Genomic DNA, 27,346 nt, shown 5'->3' with positions numbered 1-27,346 from the left:
CTCTCTCTGTCTCAGCATCTCCTCTATAAAATGGTGATAACAACGACCTTTGTAAAGCACTTTGAGATGAATGGATTAAAAGTGCTATGAAGGGCTAGGTATTATTATCATAATTATTAGTATATTTCTACTAGCAAAACATGCTGTTTACATTCACAACGCCAACCTAGATTTAATAAAGAGAGCTCCACTCCTCTTAAGAATGGCCATACTGGGTCAGAACAATGGTCCATCTAGCCCAGTATCCTGTTTTTTGACAGTGGCCAGCGACAGATGCTTCAGAGAGAATGAACAAAACAGGGAAATTATTGAGTAATCCATCCTGTCAACCAGTCCTGGCTTCTGGCAGTCAGAGGTTTAGAGGCACCCAGAGCATGGGGAGGCGTCCTTGACCATCCTGGCGAACATCTATTGATGAACCTATCCCCCATGAACGTACCTAATTCTTTTTTGAACCTGGTTATAGCTTTGACATTCACAAAATCACATGGCAAACAATTCTAAAGGTTGACTGTGCGTTGTGTGAAGAAGTACTTCCTTTTGTTTGTTTTAAACTTGCTGCCTATTAATTTCATTGGGTGACCCTGGGTTCTTGTGTAATGTGAAGGGGTAAATAACACTTATTCACTTTCTCCAAACCCTTCATGATTTTATAGATCTCTATCATTACCCCCTTAGTCATCTGTCTTCTAAGCTGAACAGTCCCAGTCTTTTTTTAATCTCTCCTCATATGGAAGCTCTTCCATACCCCTAATCAATTTTATTGCCCTTCCCTGTACTTTTTTCCAATTCTAATATCTTTTTTGAGACAGAGTGACCAGAACTGCACATAGTGTTCAAGGTATGGGCATACCAGGTATTTATATAGTGACATGATATTTTCTGTCCCCTTCCTAATAGTTCCTACCACTGTTAGCTTTTTGACTGCTGCTGCACTTCAGCAGATGTTTTCAGAGCACTATCCATGATGACGCCAAGATCTCTTTCTGAGTAGTGACAGCTAATTTAGCCCCCATCATTTTGTACGTATAGTTGGGATTATGTTTTCCAATATGCATTACTGTGCACTTATCAACACTGAATTTCATCTGTTATTTTGTTGCTCACACACCCAGTTTTCTGAGAACCTTTTGTAACTCTTCCCAGTCAGCTTTGAACTTAACTATCTTAAGTAATTTTGTATTGTCTGCAAAATTTGCCACATCACTGTTTACCCTCATTTCCTGACCATTTATGAATATCTTGAACTATACTGGTGCCAGTATAGATCCTTGGGGGACCCACTATTTACTTCTCACTTCATACCCTTTGTTTCCTATCTTTTAACCAGTTACTAATCCATTGAAGAACTTTACTCTTATCCCATGCCTGAAGAACCTTTGGTGAGGGACCTTCTTTCAAAGTCTTTCTAAAAGTCCAAGTACACTATGTCCACTGGATCACCTTTGCCCACATTTGACGATACCTTCAAAGAATTCTAATAGGCATGATTTCTCTTTACAAAAGCTGTGTTGATTCTTCCCCAATATATCATGTTCATCTATGTGTCTGACAATTCTGTTCTTTGCTATTGCTGGCACTGAAGTTAGGCTCACTGGCCTGTAATTGCCATGATTGCCTCTGGAGCTTTAAAAAAAAAAATTGGCATTACATTAGCTGTCCTCCAGTCATCTGGTACAGAGGCTGATTTAAGTGATAGGTTACATACCATAGTTAATTGTTCAACAATTTCAGATCTGAGTTCGTCCAGAGCTCTTGGGTAAATACCATTTGGTCCTGTTACTTATTACTGTTTAGTTTATCAATTTGTTCCAGAACTTCCTCTACTGACACCTCAATTTGGAACAGTTCCTCAGATCTGTCAACTAAAAAGAACTGGTCAGGTGTGGGAATCTCCCTCACATCTATGCGATGAAGACTGATGCAAAGAATTCATTTAGGTTCTCGGCAATGGCTTTGTCTTCCTTAAGTGCTCCTTTAGCACCTTGATAACTCATTGGCCCCCCCAATTGTTTGGCAGGCTTCCTGTTTCTGATAAACAGCAAAACATTTTTTTAAAGTAAGTTTTTGTGTCTTTTGCGAATTGCTTTTCAAATTCTTTTTTGGCCTGCCTACTTATACTTTTACATTTGACTTGCCAGAGTTTATGTTCCTTTCTATTTTCTTCAGTAGGATTTGACATTTAATAAGTGACAAAAATATCTCTATCATTCACTGTAACTTAATGGTCAAAGTTACAGTATTCAATAGAAAAGGTCATTTGCAGAGCAATGTGTGTCATATAACGCTAACAAATAATTAAAACAATACTTACTGTAAGTACTTAGATAGCTCAGCACTCAGATCTTCAGGAATATACTCTGATATTAAACCATGGGCATATCGTACATAGTCATCTGAAAGTTAAAAAAAAAAAAAAAAAAAAGTGATTCGGGGAAGACAGAGTGCATCCATGTTATACAGTCACAGGACTTCTTTCCAATCCATGCTCTTGTATGTCACTATAACCCATGATGATGAGCTAATGCTAAGAAACTACTAACAGACACGTGATCTTTCTCTTTGTTGAGTAGTTTATGTTATATGACACTTGTAGGTTTAATTAAAAAGCAAGGAGTTGCTATGCTTACTTTGTCAGCACAGATGTTATTAATCTTTGTGGCATGTACTTTACAAAACCTGTTTGCTTTCTGAGAACACTAAATATAATGTATTTTTTCTGCACAATTAATTTAAAAAAAATGCTGCAGAAGTAAAAAGCTGACTCAACAAAATGTGTAATCATTAATTTTAAAGCATCTGGATCCTACAATTATTTGGCAAGAGTTTCAGTACTAAAATATATTTCTGGCTTCAACTGAAAACAATTAGATGAGACAATGAGTCTATTTCAAAGCCTTGTACTTAATGTCAGTATTTTATGAAAAATGCCAAGGCATATCTAAACATCACTGGCAAGACAGGATAATTATCTGTGGAAATATGAACTACTAGAAGCTGTTTTCAGGACAGGGAACTCTTGCTATAAAAGTTTTTCTGGAAATCAAACCTTTGGCAACATGAAGTCCTAAAACATCTCTTTTTCTGTCCCCCTCCCCACAAACAAGGCTTAGATCCTACAAACTCTTCTTGATGTCAATGGGGCTATTAGAGAGTAACTTTACTCACATGCATAAATGTTTGCACAAGCAGATCCCAAGCCAATACCTTGCCTCTTAATTAGCCTTAAAAGAGCCAAGCACTTCAACTCCACCCCCACTCTCCGCAGAACTATATGGAAGCATATGGTAAACCAGCTCCCAGAGTAGCAAAGATGTATTTCTCCTGTGTCAGATGGTTTGTTACACACAGTTATATGACGTTTTGTAATAGCATGAAGCAAATTGGTGCCAAAACAGATAAAATGAATAAACTGGTCCCAGTGTGCACATTTTAGCTATACTGGCACCAATTTCCTGTGTGCTTTACAACAAAAAAAAGCAGATCTCCTCCTTCCTTAACCCCCTTTGGCATCCAAAACCATAAAGGAGCGGTCCAGATCCAACACACCGATTCTGAACTTCACCCTTATACCCAATCTATACCTAAACAGAGATGTTCTTGTTATCTTGCTCTTCTTTTTATGGCCCTGAATTGTTAGGTCAAGTCAGTTACTACAGCAATTCTTCTCTTCTGTCAGACCCAGATATGAGGCTGCATCACCCCCACCCTCCAGAAATCTTCACTGGCTTCCTTATTTATCTAAAAATCCAATACAGAGTTTTCCAAGGAGTTCCTGCTGCCACTCTAACCCATACCCTAACTCTTAACCTGCCACCATCTTTTCCATTTATTCAGGCCATTTGCTTCTCTTCTCAAATGTCAGAGAATTTTGTATATCCCTTCCTTGTCTTTTCTCAGTGGGCTTCTCCCACACTGCTCTCACCATATGAAATAGCCTCCCTAATAGCAAATCTCATCTCAAATCCCATCTCTTCTCCCTAGGTTATATGACTCTCAACCTTCCTTTCTAATAAAACATTCAGATCCTAAATGCTAATCCTTCCTTGTTTCCCTGGTACTCATTCTCCCATTGGATGCCCTACAACACTTCTGCCTTACCAACAGATGCTACGTGGCGGTTATTACTGTAATCTACACAGCTGCATTTACAGGTAGACAGTGAAGATTTCTGCCATACTCTTGAATCAACAACTGTATGCAAAAATAAATTGCACTCTCTTATCACTGAATGATAAAAAATAAGTTTCTGCCATTCCCTTTGCTACATACAGTAGTTAGAGAGACTTTAGAATCTCCTCCAAAACTGATCTACCTTTAACTCACAATATTCCCTCCTTCAATGTAGTTCTTTTAAATCTAGATCCCTTTCAATGGAAAAACTATAATAAAGAATATACACACCTTCCTGTAAGGTAGGAGGATACAAGAGAAAACATTGTAGATTGAGACTAACAATAAATTTACCAAAGATAATGGTTAAATATAGTAAAGATGGACCTGATCTGACAGTTGCAATTTCCTTTTATTTATTTAATGTTTTTGGAAGTAATAAAAAGTTACTGTAAAGGCACGCAAGTCTCTCAGCACCACCTCCTTTCTGAAACTATATATTATAATGCACCCCTATAAAACTGTCTAGATGGCTCTTAAATCTCATTTATGCTTTTTCCTTTGATATCATTACTTGATAACTCGTTTTCCACATACTCAGTACTCAGAGTTCAAGAAGTCTGCCACGATTACCTGCTCCTTGTTCCCTTATTTTTAGATTGCATGCAGGCTTCTGAACCTCCTAGTAAAGTGAATCATCTCCTTTGCTTAATTTGCTCTAATTACTTTCTGAATTGGAAATTCTTCTCTTAAAATTTTGATATTTTTCTTCATCATAGTGCATATTCTGAAGGGCATATCTAGGATATTTCATAATCCAACCCCTCTGTGACATTGTCCTCAGGAAAAAAGGTGATCAAAATAATGGTAGGTTTCAGAGTAGCAGCCGTGTTAGTCTGTATCCGCAAAAAGAAGAACAGGAGTACTTGTGGCACCTTAGAGACTGGTGAAACTTTACAACTTAATGATTATGGTAATAACACTAACACTTTGGGTGGGGTTTTCAAAATCACCTAAATGATTTAGGAACACAAGTTGTAGTGACTTTCAGTAGGACTTGTGCGCACAAGGCACTTTTGAAAATCCCCCTTTATATTGTGTGTATTCAATATATTATTAAACCATAATTTATATGATGTGAGTGTATATAATATAACTATGCCTATAAAATACTGTATAGAGATAATTCATATCTATTATACTAAGATAACACAAGATGCACATTCTCTCTCTCTCTGCATAATCATTGCACAGGAATATGATCCCAACTTGAGTATTTGTTCTCTGAGCACATCAATGAATAGGGACGGTTTGCTGAATTGGCGCCTCAATTAGATCTCACTAGAAGCTATTCAGAACCTTTCTCCCTGTACATTTGGTGCATTATACAGTTACCATGTTTCAGAAACCACAGAACTCAAAACAGTCATGGCACCACTACAGTAACTACACTAAAAACATTTTGGGCAAGAAATATTTTTAAATGTTTACAAACCATTTAAAATTATTGTTAGATTCTATCTGAGCATCTAAGCTGCAGGTATCTTATTACATAAAGATATATTTCGTTACAACTACACTTAGTTTTCTTACCTTCTTTAACATCTGTGATTTGTTTGCCGCTGATAAATGTAGCCGATTGCACCCTTCCACCCACACATACATTGCTGCTTTTAAGTACTTTCACTGTCTGGTTGACCTATAAGGAGCCACAGATTGAAATGTCTAAATCAACGTTGTTATGTACGTGTGTTAATACAGTGACAAAGCCCTTGTAATTTGGTTTAAAGCACATAAAATGCTCAAGTTATGAACTGTGATGAAACTTAATATACATCTGTAATGACTAGCATATGATCTCGAAAAATTAAGGATCCAGGGTGTTCCGGCCTGCTGCCTTTGAGACATGGCAGCTAGATTTGCAGCTCCACTGAGACAGGCTGGAATTTACAGTTGGAGCAGCCATGGATTTTACAGATGATTCATGCACCTGCTCAGAAAAGCAAGGGTTTTTCCATTTCTATTGGAATGGGAATGGAGTCCTGAACAGGAATGGAATGTAATCACCAGGATTCTGTAGGCCAGGGCATTGTCAGATTCAATATAAGAGAGACTGTCAATAGAGAAAGATCCGATTTTGTTTGGAGGTCATGGAATCCGTGACTTTAACAGACCTCCATGACTTCTTTTACTTCAGCCCATGCGGCTGGAGAAGCTGTCAGCTCCTGCCCAGGAGCAGCAGTGGGGCTAGAGTAGTGGTCGGTGGTCACCCCCTGCCACAGGAGCAGCAGCTGGGCTGAGTCAGCCCCCGGGGCTGGAGAAGCTATCAGCCCCAACCAAGGAGCAGAGGCCGGGTGGGAGCAGCGGCCAGCCCCCCACGGGGCTCCAACTGTTAGTTCCCCCCGAAAAGGTATTTTTAGTAAAAGTCACACACCAGTCACAAGCTTCCTTGAATTTTTGTTTATTGTCCATGACTTTTACTAAAAATACCCTGAGAAAATCTTAACCTTATCAATAGATCAAGAACAGTATAACAATATAACAGGCACCTGCAAAAACATAAATATTCAGCCATTGATGTGAAAATGAATATCAGAGATGTGAAACTATATAGGCTCCTCCAGGTGATATTTTTCCCTTATACCAGTCTTGGAAAAATTTCACTCAACCCAGACCAGTACTTTCTTTAATAGGCAAGAACACTATTGTTATCCCCGCACCCCTTCCATGATCATAGCAAAAGGTGGGAAGTAGATTTTGTACTTGGGTTGGTAAATGTTAATGACAATTTTTCAAGGCTCCCTTACAACTTGTGATTGACATACATTTAATCATGTTCTCTGATGGATGCCGTTGCAGTAGATCTATTCTGATTAAAATAATCTGCTTCTTTGTGTGCAGCAGCGTGGACAAGTAGAGCTTACCTGACACAGTACAATTTCGTTTAGGCACAGAGAGTGTGGGCAGGCTTGTTTCACGGGAGATGCATAGTTGCACGACCCAAACAGTATTAGGGGAGACAATGTAGAGAGGTCATGAGGAACAGAGCTGTTGCATCAAATCACAGCAGTGTTCAAAGTGTGCTTCCCTCCACGTTTGGCCAGCTCTGCTGGCTGCGATGGTCTAGGGAGGGAGAAATGGTCACAGCCTTGCCTCCTTCCCATGCTTTAAGGCAAAGAGCAGTCCATATGCTGAGTTCAGGGACAGCATAGAAATAGCAATTGTAGCTTACCCTAGACCTTTCTGCGCCTGTGCAGGGACCAGCCACAGTCTGGTTACGTCTAAGAGGGAATCTGCTAGAAATCCACTATTTCCTTAACACTTTATATTTGTCACATTCTAAAGTATGACAGCTTTATTGATGTGTTTGCTCTTGTTCAATTGGATATGGACTTTGAATTTACTCACGTTTTGTGATTCAAATATAATGTGAAGAAACTTATTATTATTTTAAATTTTGAACAAAAAAGCTCTTTAAAAGCAAAAGAGAAACATATTACCTTTTTCTTTAACCACGTCAATGTCTTCTCTTGGCTGTACTTATAAAATTTCTTATTGCCAATTTCTGGGATAAAACAAAACAGGGGAATAAAGTCATAATTGGTTTTCATTTTCAATACATTAAAAACTCAAAAGATGCACATAAGGCATGGAAGTTATTTCATAGTTTGCACATGTCATCAGGGTAATAATACTTAAAAATATTGGAAATGCGGAAAAACAACACAGCAAGCTGATGTTCACAAATCCATGCAACTTGATAATTGTCTAATTTTCTCTAATTAGCCCTAATCCAGCAAAACACGTGCATTATTTAAGTATATGAATAGTCTCAGTCCCAAAGGTTTCAAAAGTGGCTTCAATGAGACTATTTACACGATCAAAGTTGAGCACATGCTTAAGTGCTTTGCTGAATCCCTTTTGACACATGCCAACAGACGGTTACATTTATAAGTGATACGGTCATAGCTGTTTTTTTCATCTCAGGTTCAGTTCCCAGTCAATTTGTTGTTAAGCCTCATATCTTAAACCTGGACTTTGTAAACAGATGCATCTGGCAGCAAAGGCAGAAAAAAGAATGATTTACAAAAAATATTTTACTGTCCTTCCAAGCATTCTCCCCCAAAGACTCATAGGATGGTGGATAGCAACATTTTCTTTTTCATCACCTCCTTCTGCTTCAAAATAATTTAACATAAATGTCAAACAAGTTGTTGTTCTTAAAAAAAAGTGAAACACGCAAATTATTTGGGGAAGGTTATCTTATCTATTATTTGTTAAGCACAATATAAATTAAATTATGATATATGTATTAAAAATATTTTCCATGTCTGCAACTATGAGAGCATAAACATTCATTGCTGATGAATGATTAGTTATCTGGGTGTGCTGGGGCAAATGCGAGAGGAAATTACAAAGGTTTCAGGAAAATTTCAGCATAGAACTGCACACTAAATTAATAGTGCATAAAGTCAGGAAATTGAATGAAATGTTTAATAAGATGATACAGGAGACTTTGGAACACACAACAGTTCATTCTTGCTCTTTAAGAGGTATTTCAATAGGGCTTAATAACCTATATAACATTACCATAAATACTTACATCTGTTTTAAGTAATTTAAAAGGTCTGATACCATACTCCAACACTAGGTTCATGGAGTTTCTTTCCCTCCCTGCAAACAACCAACAATGCTTTATTTATGGTTCCGTCCGCATTTCCTTCTTTGAGGTGTATCTTGGCTCTTTCACATTGCATATAAATATCTAATTGTTATGTACTTTTTGTGTGTGCATAGCAGGGGGTGGTGAGGGGCTGGGGGAACGTTACATACAAGATATAGTTTAATTTCACCTAGACCATTGTAGAAGAATAAAAAAGTAAATACTTTTACATAGCAAAAAAGAAAAGAAAACTCCAAATACTATCCTTCATTTTATAACTGATCCATTGCAGATAAAGTAGTTGGCTGCGATATTGTTGGCTACAGCCTTTTGGGACTCAAAAAAAGTTTTTAAATGGGTCTTAAAAGAAAATAAGTTTGATAGAAGCAGAAAAGGGATACATGAACCTGTTGCTCCAAGAAACTAACATGATTTGGGTTCAAGAATATAATGTACAATTTTTGGATTTCCCTTATCTGAGAAAGTTCGAGAAGAGGACATCCTCTTGCCATCCTCCCCCAATCCATGTTGAAAAATAGTTCAAGACCAGATTTCCAGGCAGAATCCCCAAACAGCATGAATCAGAGTGACTCAGTTAGGGAAGGAAATGTAGAATTGTGAAGCCATTTTCATTAAAACATATGAAAAATAATTACATTGAACCCTTCAGAGATCACTTTGTTTGAAAGTACTTTATGCACTTGACAGTTTGTACTATTAAATACTAGGAACTGACAATATTTGAGACCTCTGAAGAATTGAAATGAGTTGTGAAAGTCACAAACTGCTGACAAAAGGATTCAATACTGGAACATGGATTTTACATGTAATGCACATTTGATATTGGTGAAAGTTAGCGACTATGTTTGATAATATGAGAATATATTGGAAAGGCTTTTGTTCCCTAATGTGTCTGGTGCCTATAAAACTGGTCTGAGACATCTGGAAAGATTGGGTTTGAGAAATACAAATGGAATATAAGTGGTTCTACAATTAAATAATATGTTCAGCAATTGGGTAATCGCTATGTATACTTGGAAGTTTCCCTGATGTATTGTTGAGCAAACTGCCTAAAGCACATTTTAACATCTATTTTCTCAGTATTTTCCATAACTCAGAAACTCATATGGCCCCTTTTTTCCTACCTTCTGGGAATACAAGCTTGGCAATATTACTTAGCTATTCTAATCAGGTAAGTTTTCTTGGCTCTTCATATTAATCACATCAGACAAGATCACAGTGCAACTTTTGCCTTGCAAAACGAAACAAAGAGTAACACTCACAAACTGAAGTTCATAACCCTTCATTAATCCTTTTCTATCATAGTCTCTCCCTCATACATGAACTTATTTTGAAACAATCCTCCACACCTAGATCTAGTGAACAGAAAGAAGTAATTTCCTCTACCAACGAAGCAGGTGAATGCAAGTTCAGAGTGGTTTTTACACAGAAACAGAACTCCGACTGCTTCAGTGCCCTGGCCGCTGGGTGCCAGGCAGGGAGACTTCTTAATGTTAGCCCAGCGAGTGTAAACTATCAGTGCTCTAGGTTCAGAATTTACTACCCGGATTCCCAGTGCTAGTTATGCTTTTTTTTTATTTGTTAAGCACTGCCACCATGTTCAGTGCTGTCCACAACACAAATACTTCTTGCCCCAAGGAGCTTACTCTCAAATAAGATAGAGTACACAGAGCAATGAGAGGCCTTGGTAGAGAAGCACTAGATTCTTTAAAAAATGCATTAGTCATAATACCAATAGTTCTTGTGAACACTAGAGAAAGTAAATCTTTAAGAGTGATTTGAATGACAAGTGAGTAGTGGGTTGGTGGAAAGGAAACGTGAGACGTGATGAACAGCCCCGAGTGTATTTGTTACATATTAATGTGTGTGGTGCTGTAAAAGAGAAAAAATAGCTAAAATTCTTGCTCCAAGATACAATCCATAAAACAGACACAAATGGGACAAGCAGCACTTGGAGACCCAGAAATGGTTATGACTAAGAACGTTGTATAAAAACCACTGAATTAAAGTCAATCACATTTTTACATATTTCAAAACAAAATATAAAGATGCTGGCTTTCAGAGTTTGTTGCCAGTTGCTGAAATGGCTATACATTATATAAAATTATATGCATACATAGTTTATGTATAAACAAAAGTAAATAATTCCCATTTGTCTAAAGGAATAAAGGCGCTTCCCAGAGGTTGCTTTGTTGTACTATAACTGCATATATTATTTACAGAACTAACACTGAGATAAGGTTAAGAAAGAAGAACTTTTTATGGTAACCACTATATATATATTTTCCCCCTAAGGGCTACATTGTGATTTATACTAGGCATCCATGCAAGGGAACAACCCAATCCTCCTTATTACTCCTATACAGACTTCCTAGTCTGGGTGGCTCAGGAGTAAACCAGGTTATTCCCTTAGTGGAGTAGGTGGATAGAACCTTGGCTTCTCCTCCTCCACTCGCTGACCAGCATGGGGGTGGGGCTTAGGAGACTGTAATTTACTTTTGGTACAAACCAGCAGTAAAATTACTACCACTCCAGAGCAAGGAGGAAGCAGGGAAAAACAGTGACCCGGAGGCATATCTGTATGTCACACAGTGCCTTCTAGGGTTACTCATGGGGTAGCGCAGATTTTGCGCCACCCCTTTGTCTAGGCTTTTGTGCCCAAACTCACAATCTAGCTCTAAAGTAAACAGTTATTCATATCTGCTAAAACTATGTGCAATGTGAGCCTTTCTGAAGAGTTAGTTTTGAAACCAAACAAAATAATCTGCAACTCAGAATGGTAAATCTGAGCGCTGACCTGGGACCCAATCCTGTGAGATGCTGTGTACCTTCGACTACCACTGAAAGGCCTCTACAGACAAGACTTCCTGCTTTCATCCTTTGACGTGTGTATCATTTCTTTAGTTGTTTACCCTCTTTCGCAAGCTAAGCACAGGTTTCCAGCCAGGCCCACAGCTGGATTACTTTATTTGTTGTATGTGTAACTGGGAATAGTAAGGACACTTTCTCCTTTCTTAATGAAAGTTTACTTTGTGTCCCAGAATTTCTTTCATCTATGTCGCCAGGCTGAGGCTAAGGAAGATAGAAATCTAATTTCCTTCCACCCTGGCTTTATAATTAAATCCTCTCATTTCTGGCAGCAGCTAGTATCCATTCAGTATTCCTGGTCACAACAAATAGGTAGTAACAGTGTAATCAGTATGTTCTCTTTTGGTCCTGCTTTCTCACTGCAATAAAGGTGACTATTTTCAATGGAAGCATGTCCTACTTTATGTTCAAATGAAGCTTTTTAGGAAGAAACGGCTGAACACATGCAACACAACCCTTACCCATAAGGACACAACATCATCTCATATTGTGAGAATATATCTGGTTCCCTAAAAGTTCAACATGCCTCTCCAGGTTACTGTTAAGTTAGATGAAACAATAAGTGATACAAGTTTTAGTATTTTTCTTCTGTTTGTGGTGCTTATTGTTCCATTGTTACTTTTCAATTCTTTGGTAGTTATCCTTGTAACACTGCCTAAATCTTCCCTCCCAAAGCTGTCAGTGACAACTGCAGCCTGCCATTGCTACAGGAATTGGTTCAAACAAGCCTTCTTGTTCGCATACCTTAGTGCCTTGTAGGTGCTCAACACAGCATAGAAATAGAAAAACTGGTTGATTTTTTTTTTAATGGAAAAAGAAGGCCAATGTGGAAAATTCTGTTTTCTCTAACTTCTGTATCCTTCTTGAATGATTACCTCTCCATTCAGTCAGGAGGTCAGCACAGAAGGGGGCCCCTATCTGAAAGACAGGCCCCTTCGGGATTTTTACAAGTCTTAAATTTTCAGACGATATTGCTATGAATTATGAAGGTTCTTTTCCATGTCTGCCAAGCTTGTGCTATGAAAAAAGCCATGCATTTAAATGTATCTAACAAACATTTAAGGCCATATGTTGTCCTCAACTGACACATGAACTCCCAATGATATCAATGGGAATTCTGTGTAAAGATCAAGGACAGTATGTGTATACCCTTGACAGATGGAGTTGATTCAGGTTTTCTTTAATACAGTTTATCACCTCATTCTACCAACACCCCTTTCAGAACAAAGCTCACAATAGCAGACAACTGCTGACTTTTTTAAAATAAATTTTTCTTTTTACTTAATTTTAACACCACACCATAAGCTTGTGGAAAACTATAGGCACTTGTGTTGTCTCTTCTCCTTTCCTGAAATGCCTCTCACAGCCCATCCCAGCTTGGGCCTGCTTACTCTCCATATACTGCGCTTGTAATTCACAGAGGACACTGGTGCCACTGCTCCTTAGTGGACCATCCAACTGGCAGACGAGTCACTCCAAGACCCATGTGATGCTTACCAACAGAAAAAGAGATATTGCTCACAGGATAAGGGAACCACTCGGATTCCTTTTACAACTTTAATGATATATCATTTTTGATGCCACCAAATGGTGGAACGGTATGCTACTAATTTAGAGCTGCAGTATATAATTTCAGCCAAGTGCAACACCTTTTAAAATACTGAAATAAAGATCACTTATAAAAGGAAGCCCCATCATTCCTTAAACAACCACTGAAGTGCAGTTCTACTCTGAGCCAATGACATTGAGGGGGTTACATGTTTATTGTCTCAATGTTTTTCAGATCAAACATTTATAAGTGAAAAGCTGGTTGTTTTACTTGCCAACCCTGCAAATTCAACCTGGAATGTAAACACAAGCTAGGTTCTTTCTATCACACATATCACCCAAAGTAACAGCTCAATTAGGCCTTCAGCAATACCTGTGCAACTGTAATATACAAGTGTAACTGAGTAAACAATTCTGTTGCTGATGCAAAAGAAGGAATAAAATCCAGGTCATTCACTTGTAATTTGGCAAAAACAGCCCAACTAACCAGAATAAAAGCAATAAAAAATGTTTTATTGCTAAGATCAACAGATATAACTCACAAAATGATGAGCATGGTGGTGCTATTATTACGTAGTCACTTTTCAGCGTAAACTCGCACTTTTAAAAATCTTCAAGTATTCCAGTAGAGTACAGTTTTGATTAATCTTTAGTAAGACCCCTCCTCTACTGAGAAAGCACTCTTGCTGATCCCTGATTTCACTGTAGTTGTGGTGGTTATAGTTGCAGTCATAGAAATGCACAGCCACGTACATACACAGTTAAAAAATAAAATTAAAAAATAGAGCCGTACCTGAGATACAAGTTATAAACAAAAGAGAAAGGTTTAATTTGCCAAACATGGCAGTTACTTTATGGAGGGAAAACTTTTTCCAAATTTAGGAGAATGATCAACCACATGAATGGAATCTAATAATAAAATGCAGCAGGACATGTGGCAGATTATATTGGCACACCAAAGATGCTTGGTGAAACAAGACGTAAAAGCCAGTGCCTAGTGCTGTTGGCTTAGCATCAGAGTGGCTTCTAGTCCCACTGTGCAGAGGTCAACTGAAACAAATAAATACACCCTTCAGAATCAAACATTAGCTGAAGAATTAGTCTGTTAGCTAAATTAACATCCCAAATCTTGTACCTTTTTCTTCTATCACATGATGTAGTGAGTCCATAACTCTTGCACACTGTAGCAACATCGTACAGCTAGAAAATTCTGAATCAACCACAACTTGATCCAGTGGTTGGAACTTTCCTTTCTGAAAAAAAAAATCAAAGGGATTATAGAAACATTACTGTCAACAATAGCAAAAATATAATAAGCCATTAAATGTTTTATGGCTAATGCCTTAAACCAAGGATTACAAAGGCTGGATTGCTAGTAGTACCATGGCATATTCTGTTTACAGAGCAACAAACTATAAAGAAATATTTCAAAACCGTAAATACTTACAAAGTACTGAACTTTTCAATTAGTGTGCTTAAAAAGGTCCAGTTGTAAAACATCATGGAGACAAACAAATGCAAAGTACAGAGGGTTTACTTTGGAAGATGACAGCATGTTACAGTAGTTAATGTGTACCAACAGCTTTTCTAGACACAACCTGCTGGATTAAATTCAGCATCATAACTTTCATTCAAATTTTGCTTTTTTCCTTTCCATAAAGAGGAATCTCAGAGGAGCAGTGCATCTTAAGGAACATAGTGCTAACCTTTCATCTCTGGAAAGTGAGTTCCAGTTTGGCCTAAAGTCTTACATAAAGTGGTTTTGGCACAGCTTAAATAGCACTGTACACGACAGAACCATCAAACAAATCTCGCCTTTGCCAGACATTACAATGCGTAATTATTCAGCACGGTTTGGCACAATTGGCAGCTTTCCCTTTGGAAATCTCCCTGAGCACATCAGTACAAAGGCTCGGTTAGCTCTCCATCCTTAGAGTGAATGGTCTCTAAGGGCCAAAGCTGAAGTCATTATGCTGGTCAGGGTGACAAAAAAACACTTGCGCATTCATTATTAGAGAATAATCTCATTGGAGCAATCAGAGAATTCATAAAATAACCAACTGAAATGTACAAGGTACAAAACAAAACAAAGGATTTCTATTTGTTTCTAGTGCAGAAAAAAGTAGAGAAAATCAAAATAAGAAAACGATTACAAGAATAAAACAATACATTTATATTAAAATTAATCGGTGGATAAGGTTTTCAAAAGGCTACTAAATCTGAATGAAGTGTGGTACATGGAAAGCCATTGAAGGTATTCTTCTATAACTGTTTATAAGAATGTGGACTACTATAAAGATTGTGATGGACTACAATACTATAAAGCATACATATTTATGGTTATCCTATCATAAAACAATGAAACATTTCCAACACAATATAGGTTAAATTACTGGTTAGAAATATCAAGCAGGTGTTGACTGCTAAAAGAACATGCATAAAAGATTTTGTAACCTCAATCCACAACTTAAAAGCATAAAGAAAATAATTCCCTCCCATCCATATACTTTTTCTTCATTGAAACAGTAACAGGAAATCTTAGAGGGAGAAACAAGAAATAGGTACTGAAGGAAAGAGAAGCCTTTCAGATAAGTAACCTGAATTTACTGCCTCCATTTGGCATGAATGAAAAGTGGTATTTAAATTCTTCCAGTTAGATAAGCTAGTGTCCTTTGGCTCATGAACAAGAGATTACATTAACTAATTAAGTGCATTTTTCTATTCTTCCTGATGTATTGTACTTTTAAATTGCACATGAGAATTTGAAGAGCCATGTGATCAATTCATTTATTATCTGCCTTGGATTACTTAAGCATACCTTTGCCCATAATCTGCCATTCCAGGGTTTATCTACATTCTAACCCCCGTAACTATTTCAAACAGCCACCTTTTTCCTTTAAGATCAACCTGCCATATAAATGTTTCCTCCTCCTCCTCACAAACATGCGGGTTCCCCACAAAAATGCATCTACCTCTGGCTCAGGATAGGCACTATTCAGTCCTACACAAACAGCAGTTTATCAGTTCAAACTCCAGTATCTCCCAGCTCTACAGGCCTAGACTCAGGTGCTTTATGATGACAGGAAAGAGGAGATTCTGTTTCCAGATGGGAACCAGCATTCATTTCTGGCCCTGCAGGGCTGCAACATAAATTACTTTAAAATGGTAGTATTTTAAAGTTATTTTAGGTCATGTCTGGAGGTTTTTCACATATATTAATTTTAATTTTTCTCCCTCTTTGAGCCCTTGCAGTGTGGTGTGACACTGATCAACTGATGTATGACCCATAACTCCTCAACAGAAGGTATTGAAATGATAAACAGGATCAATCCCTGTAGACAGTTATCAAAGCCATGTTAAGTAGACTAGAAACTCGGATGTTTGCTTATACGGTTTGAAAACCAAGAATAGATTATAATTGTATTTGTCTGTGTTTACCTATATCTTGTTAGAAGTTTAACAATGTGATCTAATTCACTTGTAGATGCTAAAATTCTGTTCCTGTCTTTAATGATTCATTACTGTACTCTATTGATTCAGAGATCAAAAAGGGATACTATAATTTAGATGGGACTTTTAGTGTAATAATATTATTGGTTCATTTTTCTTTGAAACTTGTAAATTCCACATAAGTAAACTACCTGTGAACTGTTTGAACGGTTAATTGCCTTATGCTAATGAATACAACTTCTTACCAGGAAACAGAGATTAGCTTCAAAGCAACAATATACATTAGCTATTCTCATCCAAGAAAAGCCCTGCTGTGACCATGGCTTGTTCAGCTATAAGAGAAGACTTGGGCCTGATCCTTATCTTATCTCAGTTCTGTTTAAACTTTGACAAGGAAAGTCTAAGCCCACAGGACTGAGGTCTCCAGGTTACTCTGGATCCATCCTGAAATTCTAATGGAAGAATTTGAACAAGCTCTGCACGTGGACTGCCTATAGGACTATAACCTATGGTACTGATTCTAGAACAGTGTTTCTCAAACTGGGGTCGCCGCTTGTGTAGGGAAAGTCCCTGGCGGGCCGGACCGGTTTGTTTACCTGCCCCGTCCGCAGGTCCGGCCGATCGCGGCTCCCACTGGCCGCGGTTCACTGATCCAGGCTAATGGGAGCTGCATTGGCCTGGATCAGCGAACCGCGGCCAGTGGGAGCCGCGATCGGCCGGACCTGCGGACGGGGCAGGTAAACAAACCGGTCCGGCCCGCCAGGGGCTTTCCCCACACAAGCGGCGACCCCAGTTTGAGAAACACTGTTCTAGAAGAACTTTTGCAGATCAGCAGCCTCACCATCTCTGCTATGAAACAGACATAAGAACTTTACTCATATCTGTATGTATATTGATCTTTTAACCATAACAATTCTCTTCTCTTTTTATTAATAAATCTTAGATTTAGTTAATAAGAATTGGCTGTAAGTGTGGGTGAGAGATGAAATATTCATTGACCTGGCAATACATCTGCTCTCTTGGGATTGGTAGCACTTTATATATGGTGAATAAGGTTTTTAGTAACTGTCACTATATTAAACTTGGCTGTCTGGGTGGAAGCCAAAGGCTGGATTGCTTAAAGGGGACCGTATTTTGGTTTCTTGGTAACCAGTAAGGTATTACAGAAGTTGTTTGGTTACTGGTTTGGTGAAATCTAGTTATAGAATAAAAAGACAGTTACCTTTTCTGTAACTGGTGTTCTTCAAGATGTGTTGCTCATGTCCATTCCACAATAGGTGTGCGTGTTTGCCACGTGTACCAGTGCTGTAAGTTTTCCCCCTAGCAGTACCCGTAGGGGAGCGCCACTAGCGGCCCCTGGAGTGGCACTGCATGGTGCGGTATAAGGGGCGCTGCGTGCTCCGCCCACCCTCACTTCCTTCTTGCCAGACAACTCCGCCAGTGGGGAAGGAGGGCGGGATGTGGAATGGACATGAGCAACACATCTCAAAGAACACCAGTTACGGAAAAGGTAACTGTCTTTTCTTCTTCGAGTGATTGCTCATGTGCATTCCACAATAGATGATTCCAAGCTATATCTGTTGGAGGTGGGTAGGAGTTCACAGACACTTGGGACGGAGCACTGTTCTGCCGAACCCGGCGTCCTCCCTAGTCTGGGAGACGATCGCATAATGCGAAGTGAATGTGTGGACCGATGACCATGTGGCAGTGCTACAAATGTCCTGGATAGGGACGTGAGCCAGAAAGGTGGCCAATGAGGCTTGCGCCCTTGTCGAGTGCGCCCTCATAATTGGCGGGGGGGGAACTCCCGCCAGGTTGTAACAAGTACGGATACACAAAACGATCCAGTTGGAGAGCCGCTGAGTGGAGATTGGCCGACCTTTCATGTGTTTGGCCGTGGCGATGAACAGTTGCAAAGACTTTCTGAATGGTTTTGTTCGTTCCAGGTAAAAGACCAGAGCCCCGTCTCACATCTAGCATATGGAGGCAGCGCTCCTCACTAGACATGTGAGGCTTGAGAGCACCGGAAGGAAAATGTCCTGGCTCATATGATAGGCAGAGACCACCTTAGGGAGGAACAAAGGGTGTGGTTGGAGCTGCACCTTATCTTTATGAAATACGTGTATGGGAATTCGGCGGTCAGGGCCCGGAGCTCCGAGACCCTCCTAGCGGACGTGATTGCCACAAGAAAGGTTACTTTCCATGAGAGATGGGACCAGGAGCATGTAGCAAGAGGCTCAAATGGAGGCCCTGTCAGCCTGGCCAAAACCAAGCTCAGGTCCCACTGAGGGACCGGGGGTCTAACATAAGGAAAGAAGTGATCCAAGCCCTTAAGGAATCAACCGGTCATGGCATGAGAAAATACTGTGTGGCCCTGCACTGGCGGGTGGAAGGCAGATAACGCTGCCAGATGCACTTTGACAGATGAGGGCGCTAGGCCTTGGGCTCTCAGATGAAGGAGGTAACCCAGTATAAGCTGGAGCAGAGCAGCCACTGGTGAGATGCCGCGATCCGCGGCCCACCGGGAGAACCTAGACCATTTTGCCAGGTAGGCCTGACGCGTGGAGGGCCTTCTGCTTTCTAGGAGGACTCGCTGGACACCCTTCGAGCAGGTCCTCTCCCTGTGGCCTAGCCACTGAGCAACCACGCCGTGAGGTGGAGGGCTGCCAGGTTGGGATGGGGGAGGCGACCTTGGTCCTGAGAGAGAAGGTCTGGGCAGGTTGGCAGCGGCCATGGGGAGCCATGGACAGGCTCATAAGAGTCCCATACCAGTGCTCCCTGGGCCATGCTAGGGCAATCATGAGGACGCGAGCCCTGTCTGGCTTGACTTTTTCTAGGACCTTGCTGATCAGCGGAATTGGATGAAAAGCGTATAGAAGCTGACCCGACCAGGACAGAAGGAAGGCGTCAGAAATTGCGCCCTTACCCAGGCCACTCCTGGAGCAGAACCGAGGGCACCGGTGGTTCTGCCTAGTTGCAAAGAGATCCACCTGAGGAGTGCCCCACGTTTGTTGGGAGGAGAAGTCCTGGCTCAGGCGATCTGCCCGAGAGTTCCAGATACCCAGTAAGTGGTGGGCTTCCAGGCTGATATTGTGGGCTATACAGAAGTCCCATTCCTGGAAGAGGGCTGAGGAGCGAGCCCCACCTTGCCTGTTGATGTAGAACATCGAGGCTGTGTTGTCCATGTGAACTCTGACTACCCTGCCTGTAAGGCACGAGCAGAAGGCCACGCAGGCCAGAGCGAATGCCCTGAGTTCTTTGACATTTATGTGCAGGGTTAGATCCTATGTGGACCACAGGCCTTGGGTCTGGAGGTTTTCCACGTGGGCTTCCCACCCCAAGTCCCGGACATCAGACACCAATCCTATAGTTGAGGGGCAGCTCCTGAACAGGACCCCCTCAGATCATGTTCTCCGGGGTGGCCCACAATGGAGGGAGGCTAGAACGGGTTCGGGCACGGTGAGGACCTTGTCCAGCCTGTCTCTGGACTGGGAGAACGTTGAGGTCAGCCAGAGCTGAAGGGGCCGCATCCTGAGTCTGAAGTGATGTACCACGTAGGTACACACTGACATGTGACCAAGGAGTTGGAGGTACGCCCTGGCAGCTGTCACAGGAAATCTCATGATCACTTGGATGAGCTCCCTCAAGGTTTCAAACCTGTCCAGTGGGAGGGAAGCTCTGGCCGATGTCGCGTCGAGAATCGCGCCAATGAACTCTATACGTTGTACCAGTACCAACGTGGATTTGGTATTGTTTACCAGCAGCCCCAGAGTGGTGCATGTGGACAGGAGGAGTGTTTCGTGGTTCTGTACCTGTGATCTGGAGCTGCCTTTGACCAGCCAGTCGTCAAGGTAGGGGAAGCTCTGGATCCCCCGACGCTTGAGAGAGGCCGCCACCACAGACATACACTTTGTGAAGACTCTGGGTGCCATCGAGAGGTCAGACGGGAGTAGCATTCCTGTCCTACCGTGAAGCGGAGGAAATGCCTGTGGCCCCCAAATATGTGAATGTGGAAGTACCCATCTTGGAGATTGAGGGAGGCGTAACTGTCTCCGGGATCCAGGGAGGGAATGATGGAGGCCAGGGAGATCATGTGGAACTTGAGTTTTACCATGTACTGGTTTAGGCCTCGCAGGTCTAGGATGTGCCTGAGGCCCCCTTTGGCCTTCGGGATAAGGAAATAGCGGGAGTAGTACCCTTTGTATCTGAACTCCGCAGACACCACCTCCACCGCTCCTAGGTGAAGGAGCCGCCTCACCTCCTGCTCGAGTAGGCTCCCTTGAGAGGGGTCCCTGAAGAGGGATGGGGAGGGCGGGTGGGTAGGTGGGGTAGAGAGAAACTGGAGGGTATAGCTCCGGGAGATGGCTTTGAGGACCCAACGGTCCGAGGTCAGTTGCAACCACTCCGGGAGGAAAGAGCATAGACAGTTGGAGAAGGGTAGGCCGGGCGGATCCGTGGTGCAGAATGGTAAGTCATCCCCAGGAGTCCCATCAAATCTGGCGCTTACCCACCTGCTTGCCCTTAAAGGGGCCAGGCTGGGGCGCAAGCAGAGACTGCTGCTGTGGGTGTTTCTTATAGTCCCTAGATTTTTTATAGGGAGGCTTGTATCTGGAGTGGGGGGCCTGGCTGGGGGCCTGCTGAGGCTTGAACTTGGTCCTGGCCAGGGTGGGACATACAGACCAAGTGACTTTAAGGTCATGTGAGAGTCTTTGAGACCATGTAATTTCACATCTGTTTGCTGCGCTTGCCATCGAAGGGGAAGTCCTGCAGGGAGCTCTGTGCCTCGCTGGACAACCCGGACAAGAGGAGCCACGACCCCCCCTCATGCACACTGCAGAGGCCCTAGTTCTTGCAGCTGTGTCCGCTGCATCGGAGGCTACCTGAAGGGCTGCTCTGGAGGCAGCTGTGCCCTCCTCTACCAGGGCTTTATACTCCTTCCTATCACGCTCCTGGAGGGAGTCCACAAACTTTGGCACTGAGCCCCATAAGTTAAAGTTGTATCTGCCCAGCAGGGCTTGGTGGTTTGCCACCCTCAGTTGGAAGCTCGAGGAAGAATAAAGCTTTCTACCAAACAAGTCCAGCCTCCTCGAGACTTTATTCTTAGAGGCGGGAGCGGGTTGGCCCTGACGCTCTTTGTGGTTGACCCACCTCAACCACTAGGGAGTTGGGGGCGGGGTGGGTGTATAGATATTCGTGCCCCTTTGCGGGCACGAGATACTTCCGCTCTGCCCTCTTAGATATGGGGGGCAGGGAAGACGGGGTCTGCCACAGGGCATTAGAGATCTTCGCCACCCTTCGTGGAGAAGAAAGGCCACCCTGGCCGGCACTGTGGCAGGGAGGACATCAAAGAGGGAGTCCAAAGGCTCCTCCACCTCTTCAGCCTGTACACTGAGGCTTGAAGCCACCCTTTTCAAGAGCTCTTGGTGGGCTTTTGGGTCCTCCTGGGGAACAGGAGGAGGAGGCGCCGTGATTGCCTCATCAGGGGAGGATGAGGATGGGGGCGAGGTGCTCTGCATCCCCACCAGTGCCGCAGAACCCAACACTTGGTCCCCTTTGAGCGCGGGGTTGGGGAAGAGTGCTTCGCTGACCCCTTCCTGGGGGGCTGAGAGAGGGAGGCCGATGGTCTTTCCGAAACCCCAGCAACCGAGCGAGCCACCACCGGGGGCTGCGTCAGGGTCCATTGGTACCAGAACGGTGGCCAGGGAGCCTGGTGCCCTTGCACTTGCTGTGGCACTGTGGGAACAGGCTGCCCTGCCGGACTCACCCGGTCCACCAACTGTCAGCTCTGAGGGGAGGCCGGGCTGGCATACGAACGGCCGCTATCCTGGGATGGGGACGAGTAACGGTGTCGTGAACTGTGCTGGGCTCGAGACCTTGAGTCTGGTGTAGAGGAGCGGGAGTACCGTCTGTAACAGCTGCTCTGCGAACAGCTTCGTTGGGCAGATCCGTGATGGCCGGTTGCTAGCGTTCTACGCCTGAAACTGAGAGAGCAGTGCCGTGCTTGGGGACCTCAACTGGGACGGAGAGCGTGAGCGGCGTTAACATCGGTACTATGAGGGGCTACAGCGGCTTCTTGGAGTCGGTGTCTGTCCCAGTCCCGGTGGGGCACGCTCTGATCTCGAGGCCTCACTCCCTCAATGTGGAGCTCTGCCTGGATTCCCTGCTGCTCGGCACCCAACCAGACAATCTGGTGGGGGTCGATGGGGACCGGCACGGGCTGCGAGGGGGGAGGGGGACAGTCACTCTGTGGAGAATGGCATCAGGAACCTTCCCATGACGATGAGCGGTACTGCCCGGGTGGCGACTGTGGCGGTCCAAGTGCCAGCTTGCCTCTGGACCGGGGAGCTGCTGGGGTTGGTGCAGCTGGTACCGGGAGAGACATTATGTCTCAAGCTGCCTGCAGGGCCTCCGGCATGGAGGGCACCCATATGTGGCCACTGGCGTCCAGGGAGGCCGACTCAGAGTGGGCTGGGCTACTCCGCTCAAATTGAGTTGGAGGCCGCGAGGTCGAGGGGGATTGAGAGCTGCCCAATGTGGGTCTAGTCTCACTCCCAGCCTTGCCCCGGGGCCTTGACAGAGAAGATCTCTTCTTCGTCTTCTTAGAGTGTCCTGTGGATGGGGAGAAGTGCTGGCTGGTGGAGGGCACTGCTGGGTCGCTGCACGCACCGATGCTGCGTTGCTCGGTGCCGACTTGGACTGGCATAGCGGTGTCAGGGCCGACTCCATCAATATGGGTCGGAGCCGTATGTCCCTCTCCTTCTTGGTCCGAGGCTTAAATGATCTGCAAATCTTGCAGCGGTTGCTGAGGTGGATTTCCCCAAGACAGCGTAAACAGCTATTGTGCAGATCACTTACAGGTATAGGCTGTTTACAAGTGTTGCACGACTTAAAGCCTGGGGCATGCCCCGACTCCAGCACACTTTTTTACTCTATCTATATAACTTTTTTTTTTAAACACACACAGGTACTAACTATCTACAAACTAAACGACAGTCCAAACAGGGAAAGCGATAGCTGAGAGTTGGAGCACAGCAGTTCCAGGGAACCTTCACTGGAGGCAAGAAAGAACTGAGAGTGGGGGAAGCGCGCAGTGCCCCTTATACCGTGCCATGGCGGCACCACTCCAGGGGTCGCTAGGGGCGCTCCCCTATGGGTACTGCTAGGGGAAAAACTTCCGGCACTGGTGCATGTGGCAAGCACACACACCTATTGTGGAATGCACATGAGCAATCACTCGAAGAAGAACCACCAGTTTTGGGGATTGTCTGCCCTATTCTTTGCAGTTTGTCCTGAATAAGCATTCTCAGTGTAGCCCCTCCAGGCACCACAGTCACAGGGACTCATAGGCCTCAATCTCTAGGAACAAAGAATGTAGGCCATCCTTATAGAACGGGGGGATCTATCCAGGGAAGCAGTGATTTGAGAGTCATGCTGGAAAATCAGTTGATTGTGAGCTCCCAGTACAACCCTGTGGCAAAAAGGGCTAATGCAATCCTTGGATGCATAAACAGGGAATCTTGAGTGTAGAGAGGCTATTTTACCTATGTATTTGGCACTGGTGTGATTGCTGTCGGAATACTATATCCCGTTCTGGTGCCATCAATTCAAGCAGGATGTTGATAAACTGGAGAAGGTTCAGAAAAGAGCCACAGGAATAATTAGAGGATTATAAAACATGCCTTACAGAGATAGAGTCAAGGATGTCAGTCTATTTATCTGAACAAAGAGAAGGTTAAGGAGTGACTTGATTAAGTCTATAAGTACCTACACAGGAACAAATATTTGATAATGATCTCTTCAATCTAGCAAAGAAAGGTGTAACACAACCCAGTGGCTGGAAGTTGAAGCTAGACAAATTCAGACTGGAAATAAGGTTTACATTTTTAACAGTGACAGTAGTTAACCATTGGAACAATTTACGAAAGGTAATGGTGGAGTCTCCATCACTGACAATTTTTAAATCAAGAATGGATATTTTCTAAAAGATATGCTCTAGGCATTTTTTCAGGGATGTTCTATGGTCCATGTTATACATGAGGTGGACTAGTCGATCACAATGGTTCCTTCTGACCTTGGAATCTATGAATCCCACAAAGTCCTAAGCAACCTGGCCCCAATCCAGCAAAGTACTTAAGCATGTGTTTAAGTGCTTTGTTCGACTGGCGCCAAAAAAACGTAACTCAAATGTTAGGGGGAAATCTTGTGCTGAGCAGTCACAAAACAAATTTTTACAATGCTTATAATTCAGCTTGTTTTGTTAATTTTTATATTTAGTTAGGCAAAATGGCTTAGAGATAAGTCCTCAGTAAGGACTAGACATGTGGAAATTTCAGCTTGGAAAGGTCAGCCATTTTTAAACTCATCAACGTGCAAAGCAGCATCTTCACATTTTTCTAGAGTGGTAAAAGTATTTTTGTTTCCCTCACCTTCCATAATTAAAAATGGATGAATGAATTCATCTCAAACTTTCCAAAATATTCACCTTTGGGATGAGACCAAGAATGAAACATTTCAGATGAAATTGAAAATTTTTCAGATAATTATGAGCAGAGAGAGAAATATAAGGCTTGTGATCAAAATCAAAATATAACCTTAACTATAACATCCTTTCATGACAACACACTACATCTTTGATCACCAAACAACAGTGGCAAAGATGACAACAACCTGTCTGGGACATGTACATATGCTCCAGTGAAATATAATTTAACATTCATTTAGCGTGGGAGTCCCACTTTATTTTCTCTAAAAGTTATTTTAATTCTTTAAAGTAATAAATAGCTGTTTCCCCTAAAATTTCTAATGCCAGAATCAAGGACACTTACCTCTTTCTCTGCCTTTATGAGGTAGAAAAGCACCAGAAATAAAGGATCCACTGGGGTTGCAAACAATAGGCGTCCATCTATGGACAGAAAGATGAAAGAACATTTTATTCTCAGAAACATAACATAGGCAGCTTGATTATTTCCTTTTAATTTTACTGATGGGTTTTGCAGCGTTTTCATGGAGCAGTTAAGTAAATTCTGTTATTTTGTTTTATAAATGCCTTAATATAAGAGGGCTCAATTCTCAATTGTGCCTAAGCCACGTTCAAATACTGCGGGACAGGTGTCTTGATAGGAAGCTGACTGTAGCTCAATGGTTCTGCTCTCCCCCTAGTCCTGGCATAAGTTAAAGCTGCAGGGGTCTAGCTTCAATGAATGCTACGGGGAAATCCCTTCCATCAGCAGAGAATCAGGCATAATGAGGCCTCGCTCTGCTGTGGCCCCTGCCCCACTTACATCAGGCAGCAAGCTCTGCAGTAGGAAGCAGAAGATGAGTTGTAGCTGAAATCTGCATGCTTCACAAAGGTCAGAGATTCCCTCTGCATGGGGGAATTCTCTGTTGGTTTCTTATGTGACACAAAGTGAACTTAGTAGACCAGAGAATATGGTCCAGTGTGTATGTTTAATAATATATACCAATTGCAATATGGGGCCTTCATTTAACAGAGCCTTCAATATAAATAATTGGAAACAACAATGTAACATGAAAGCAATTCATTAGATAAGATCTAATAATTGATAACCATTTGACATTAGAAAACTAAAAATGAGTGCAGATATTTGGACTTGACAGCTAGAGAGAGCTTTTTGTTTTAATTCACTAACAGGGAATGAAATTTTAACATACTTTTCCCATTTTGTATTTCCTAAATCTCGCTAAACCAAGATCAGGGTATTAGTGAATCATTTGGCTTACAACTAATAATTCATTCTTCATATTTCAAAAAGTGTTGATTTTCCAATGGAAGACCTAACGACAGAACCAACAGGCCCAATGGTAAATTATAATTTGTGATGTCTTTAATTAATTTGCATATTTATTTCCAAATCTTCTCCATTTTAGAGTAAGATCACTAAATAAGTATGAAACCTCATTCTCCAAGTTCAGTCTTACAGTCATATATTCCTTGCCATTGGTACCTTTTAATCTGATGGCTGGAAGGTACCATCATAGCACCGAGAAAGCAATTTTTTTTTTTAAAGAAGCTTTTTTGTATTTTGGGGACATAGAATTCTAAATGTATTTCTATTTCTCTACACACTCATTTGTTCCCGTAAAAACAACATTTCCAGTAGCAATGAGTCTAGTAATGCATTACTGTCACTTGAAAAATATGAGAAAAATCCAAACAATGAGATCATCATTAAATATTTAAAAATAAATAATAAAAAGGCAGAAAGAAAGACAGGCCTTTGGAAGGCAGCAGGAAACTCAGGATATGTCTACACTACAAGTGTTACAATGGCAGAGCTGCAGTGGTGTACTCAATCCACCCCCTTGAGAGCCAGTAGCTAGTTTGACAGAATTCTTCCGTCAATCTATTAGCGTCTAAACCGAGGCTTTGGTAGGCTTACTTTTTCACACTCCTGAGTAACGTAGCTAAGTCAACCTATGTTTTAGGTGTAGATCAGGTCTAAGTTTCTGGAACAGCTGAAGATGGAGCATGCTTTTCAAACAGCAGCTTCTGTAGTCTAGATCATTAAGAGCCACAACAAATATGTTACTGCTTGAGAGGCAGTTCAACCCACCTTCCAGGTAGTGCATTTGCATCAGCAGTGGGATATAAAGAAAAAAAAGGCCAACAAGAGAAGATAACATGAATTACAGGGAATTGGAGCAAGCTCCTCTTTCAGGGGA

General features: G+C 42.2%; 1 protein-coding gene across 2 annotated transcripts in view; it reads right to left on the bottom strand.

Moving 5' to 3' along the window:
• RNASEH2B (ribonuclease H2 subunit B) overlaps positions 1-27,346 on the bottom strand; it is a 57,511-nt gene that overhangs the window by 11,528 nt on the left and 18,637 nt on the right. For both annotated transcript variants that reach the window (XM_005287109.5, XM_008168162.4), the window contains exons 4-8: positions 25,489-25,565; positions 14,349-14,466; positions 7,614-7,678; positions 5,707-5,812; positions 2,315-2,396 (exon numbers count right to left, since the gene is read on the bottom strand). In XM_005287109.5, coding sequence (XP_005287166.3) covers positions 2,315-2,396; positions 5,707-5,812; positions 7,614-7,678; positions 14,349-14,466; positions 25,489-25,565 — 448 coding nt within the window. The remainder of the gene's footprint in view (positions 1-2,314; positions 2,397-5,706; positions 5,813-7,613; positions 7,679-14,348; positions 14,467-25,488; positions 25,566-27,346) is intronic.

Source organism: Chrysemys picta, chromosome 1 (genome assembly GCF_011386835.1).
Source record: "Chrysemys picta bellii isolate R12L10 chromosome 1, ASM1138683v2, whole genome shotgun sequence".
Lineage (NCBI taxonomy): Eukaryota > Metazoa > Chordata > Testudines > Emydidae > Chrysemys > Chrysemys picta.
Note: the sequence above shows the minus strand (reverse complement) of the source record. Positions and strands in the feature narration are given on the sequence as shown.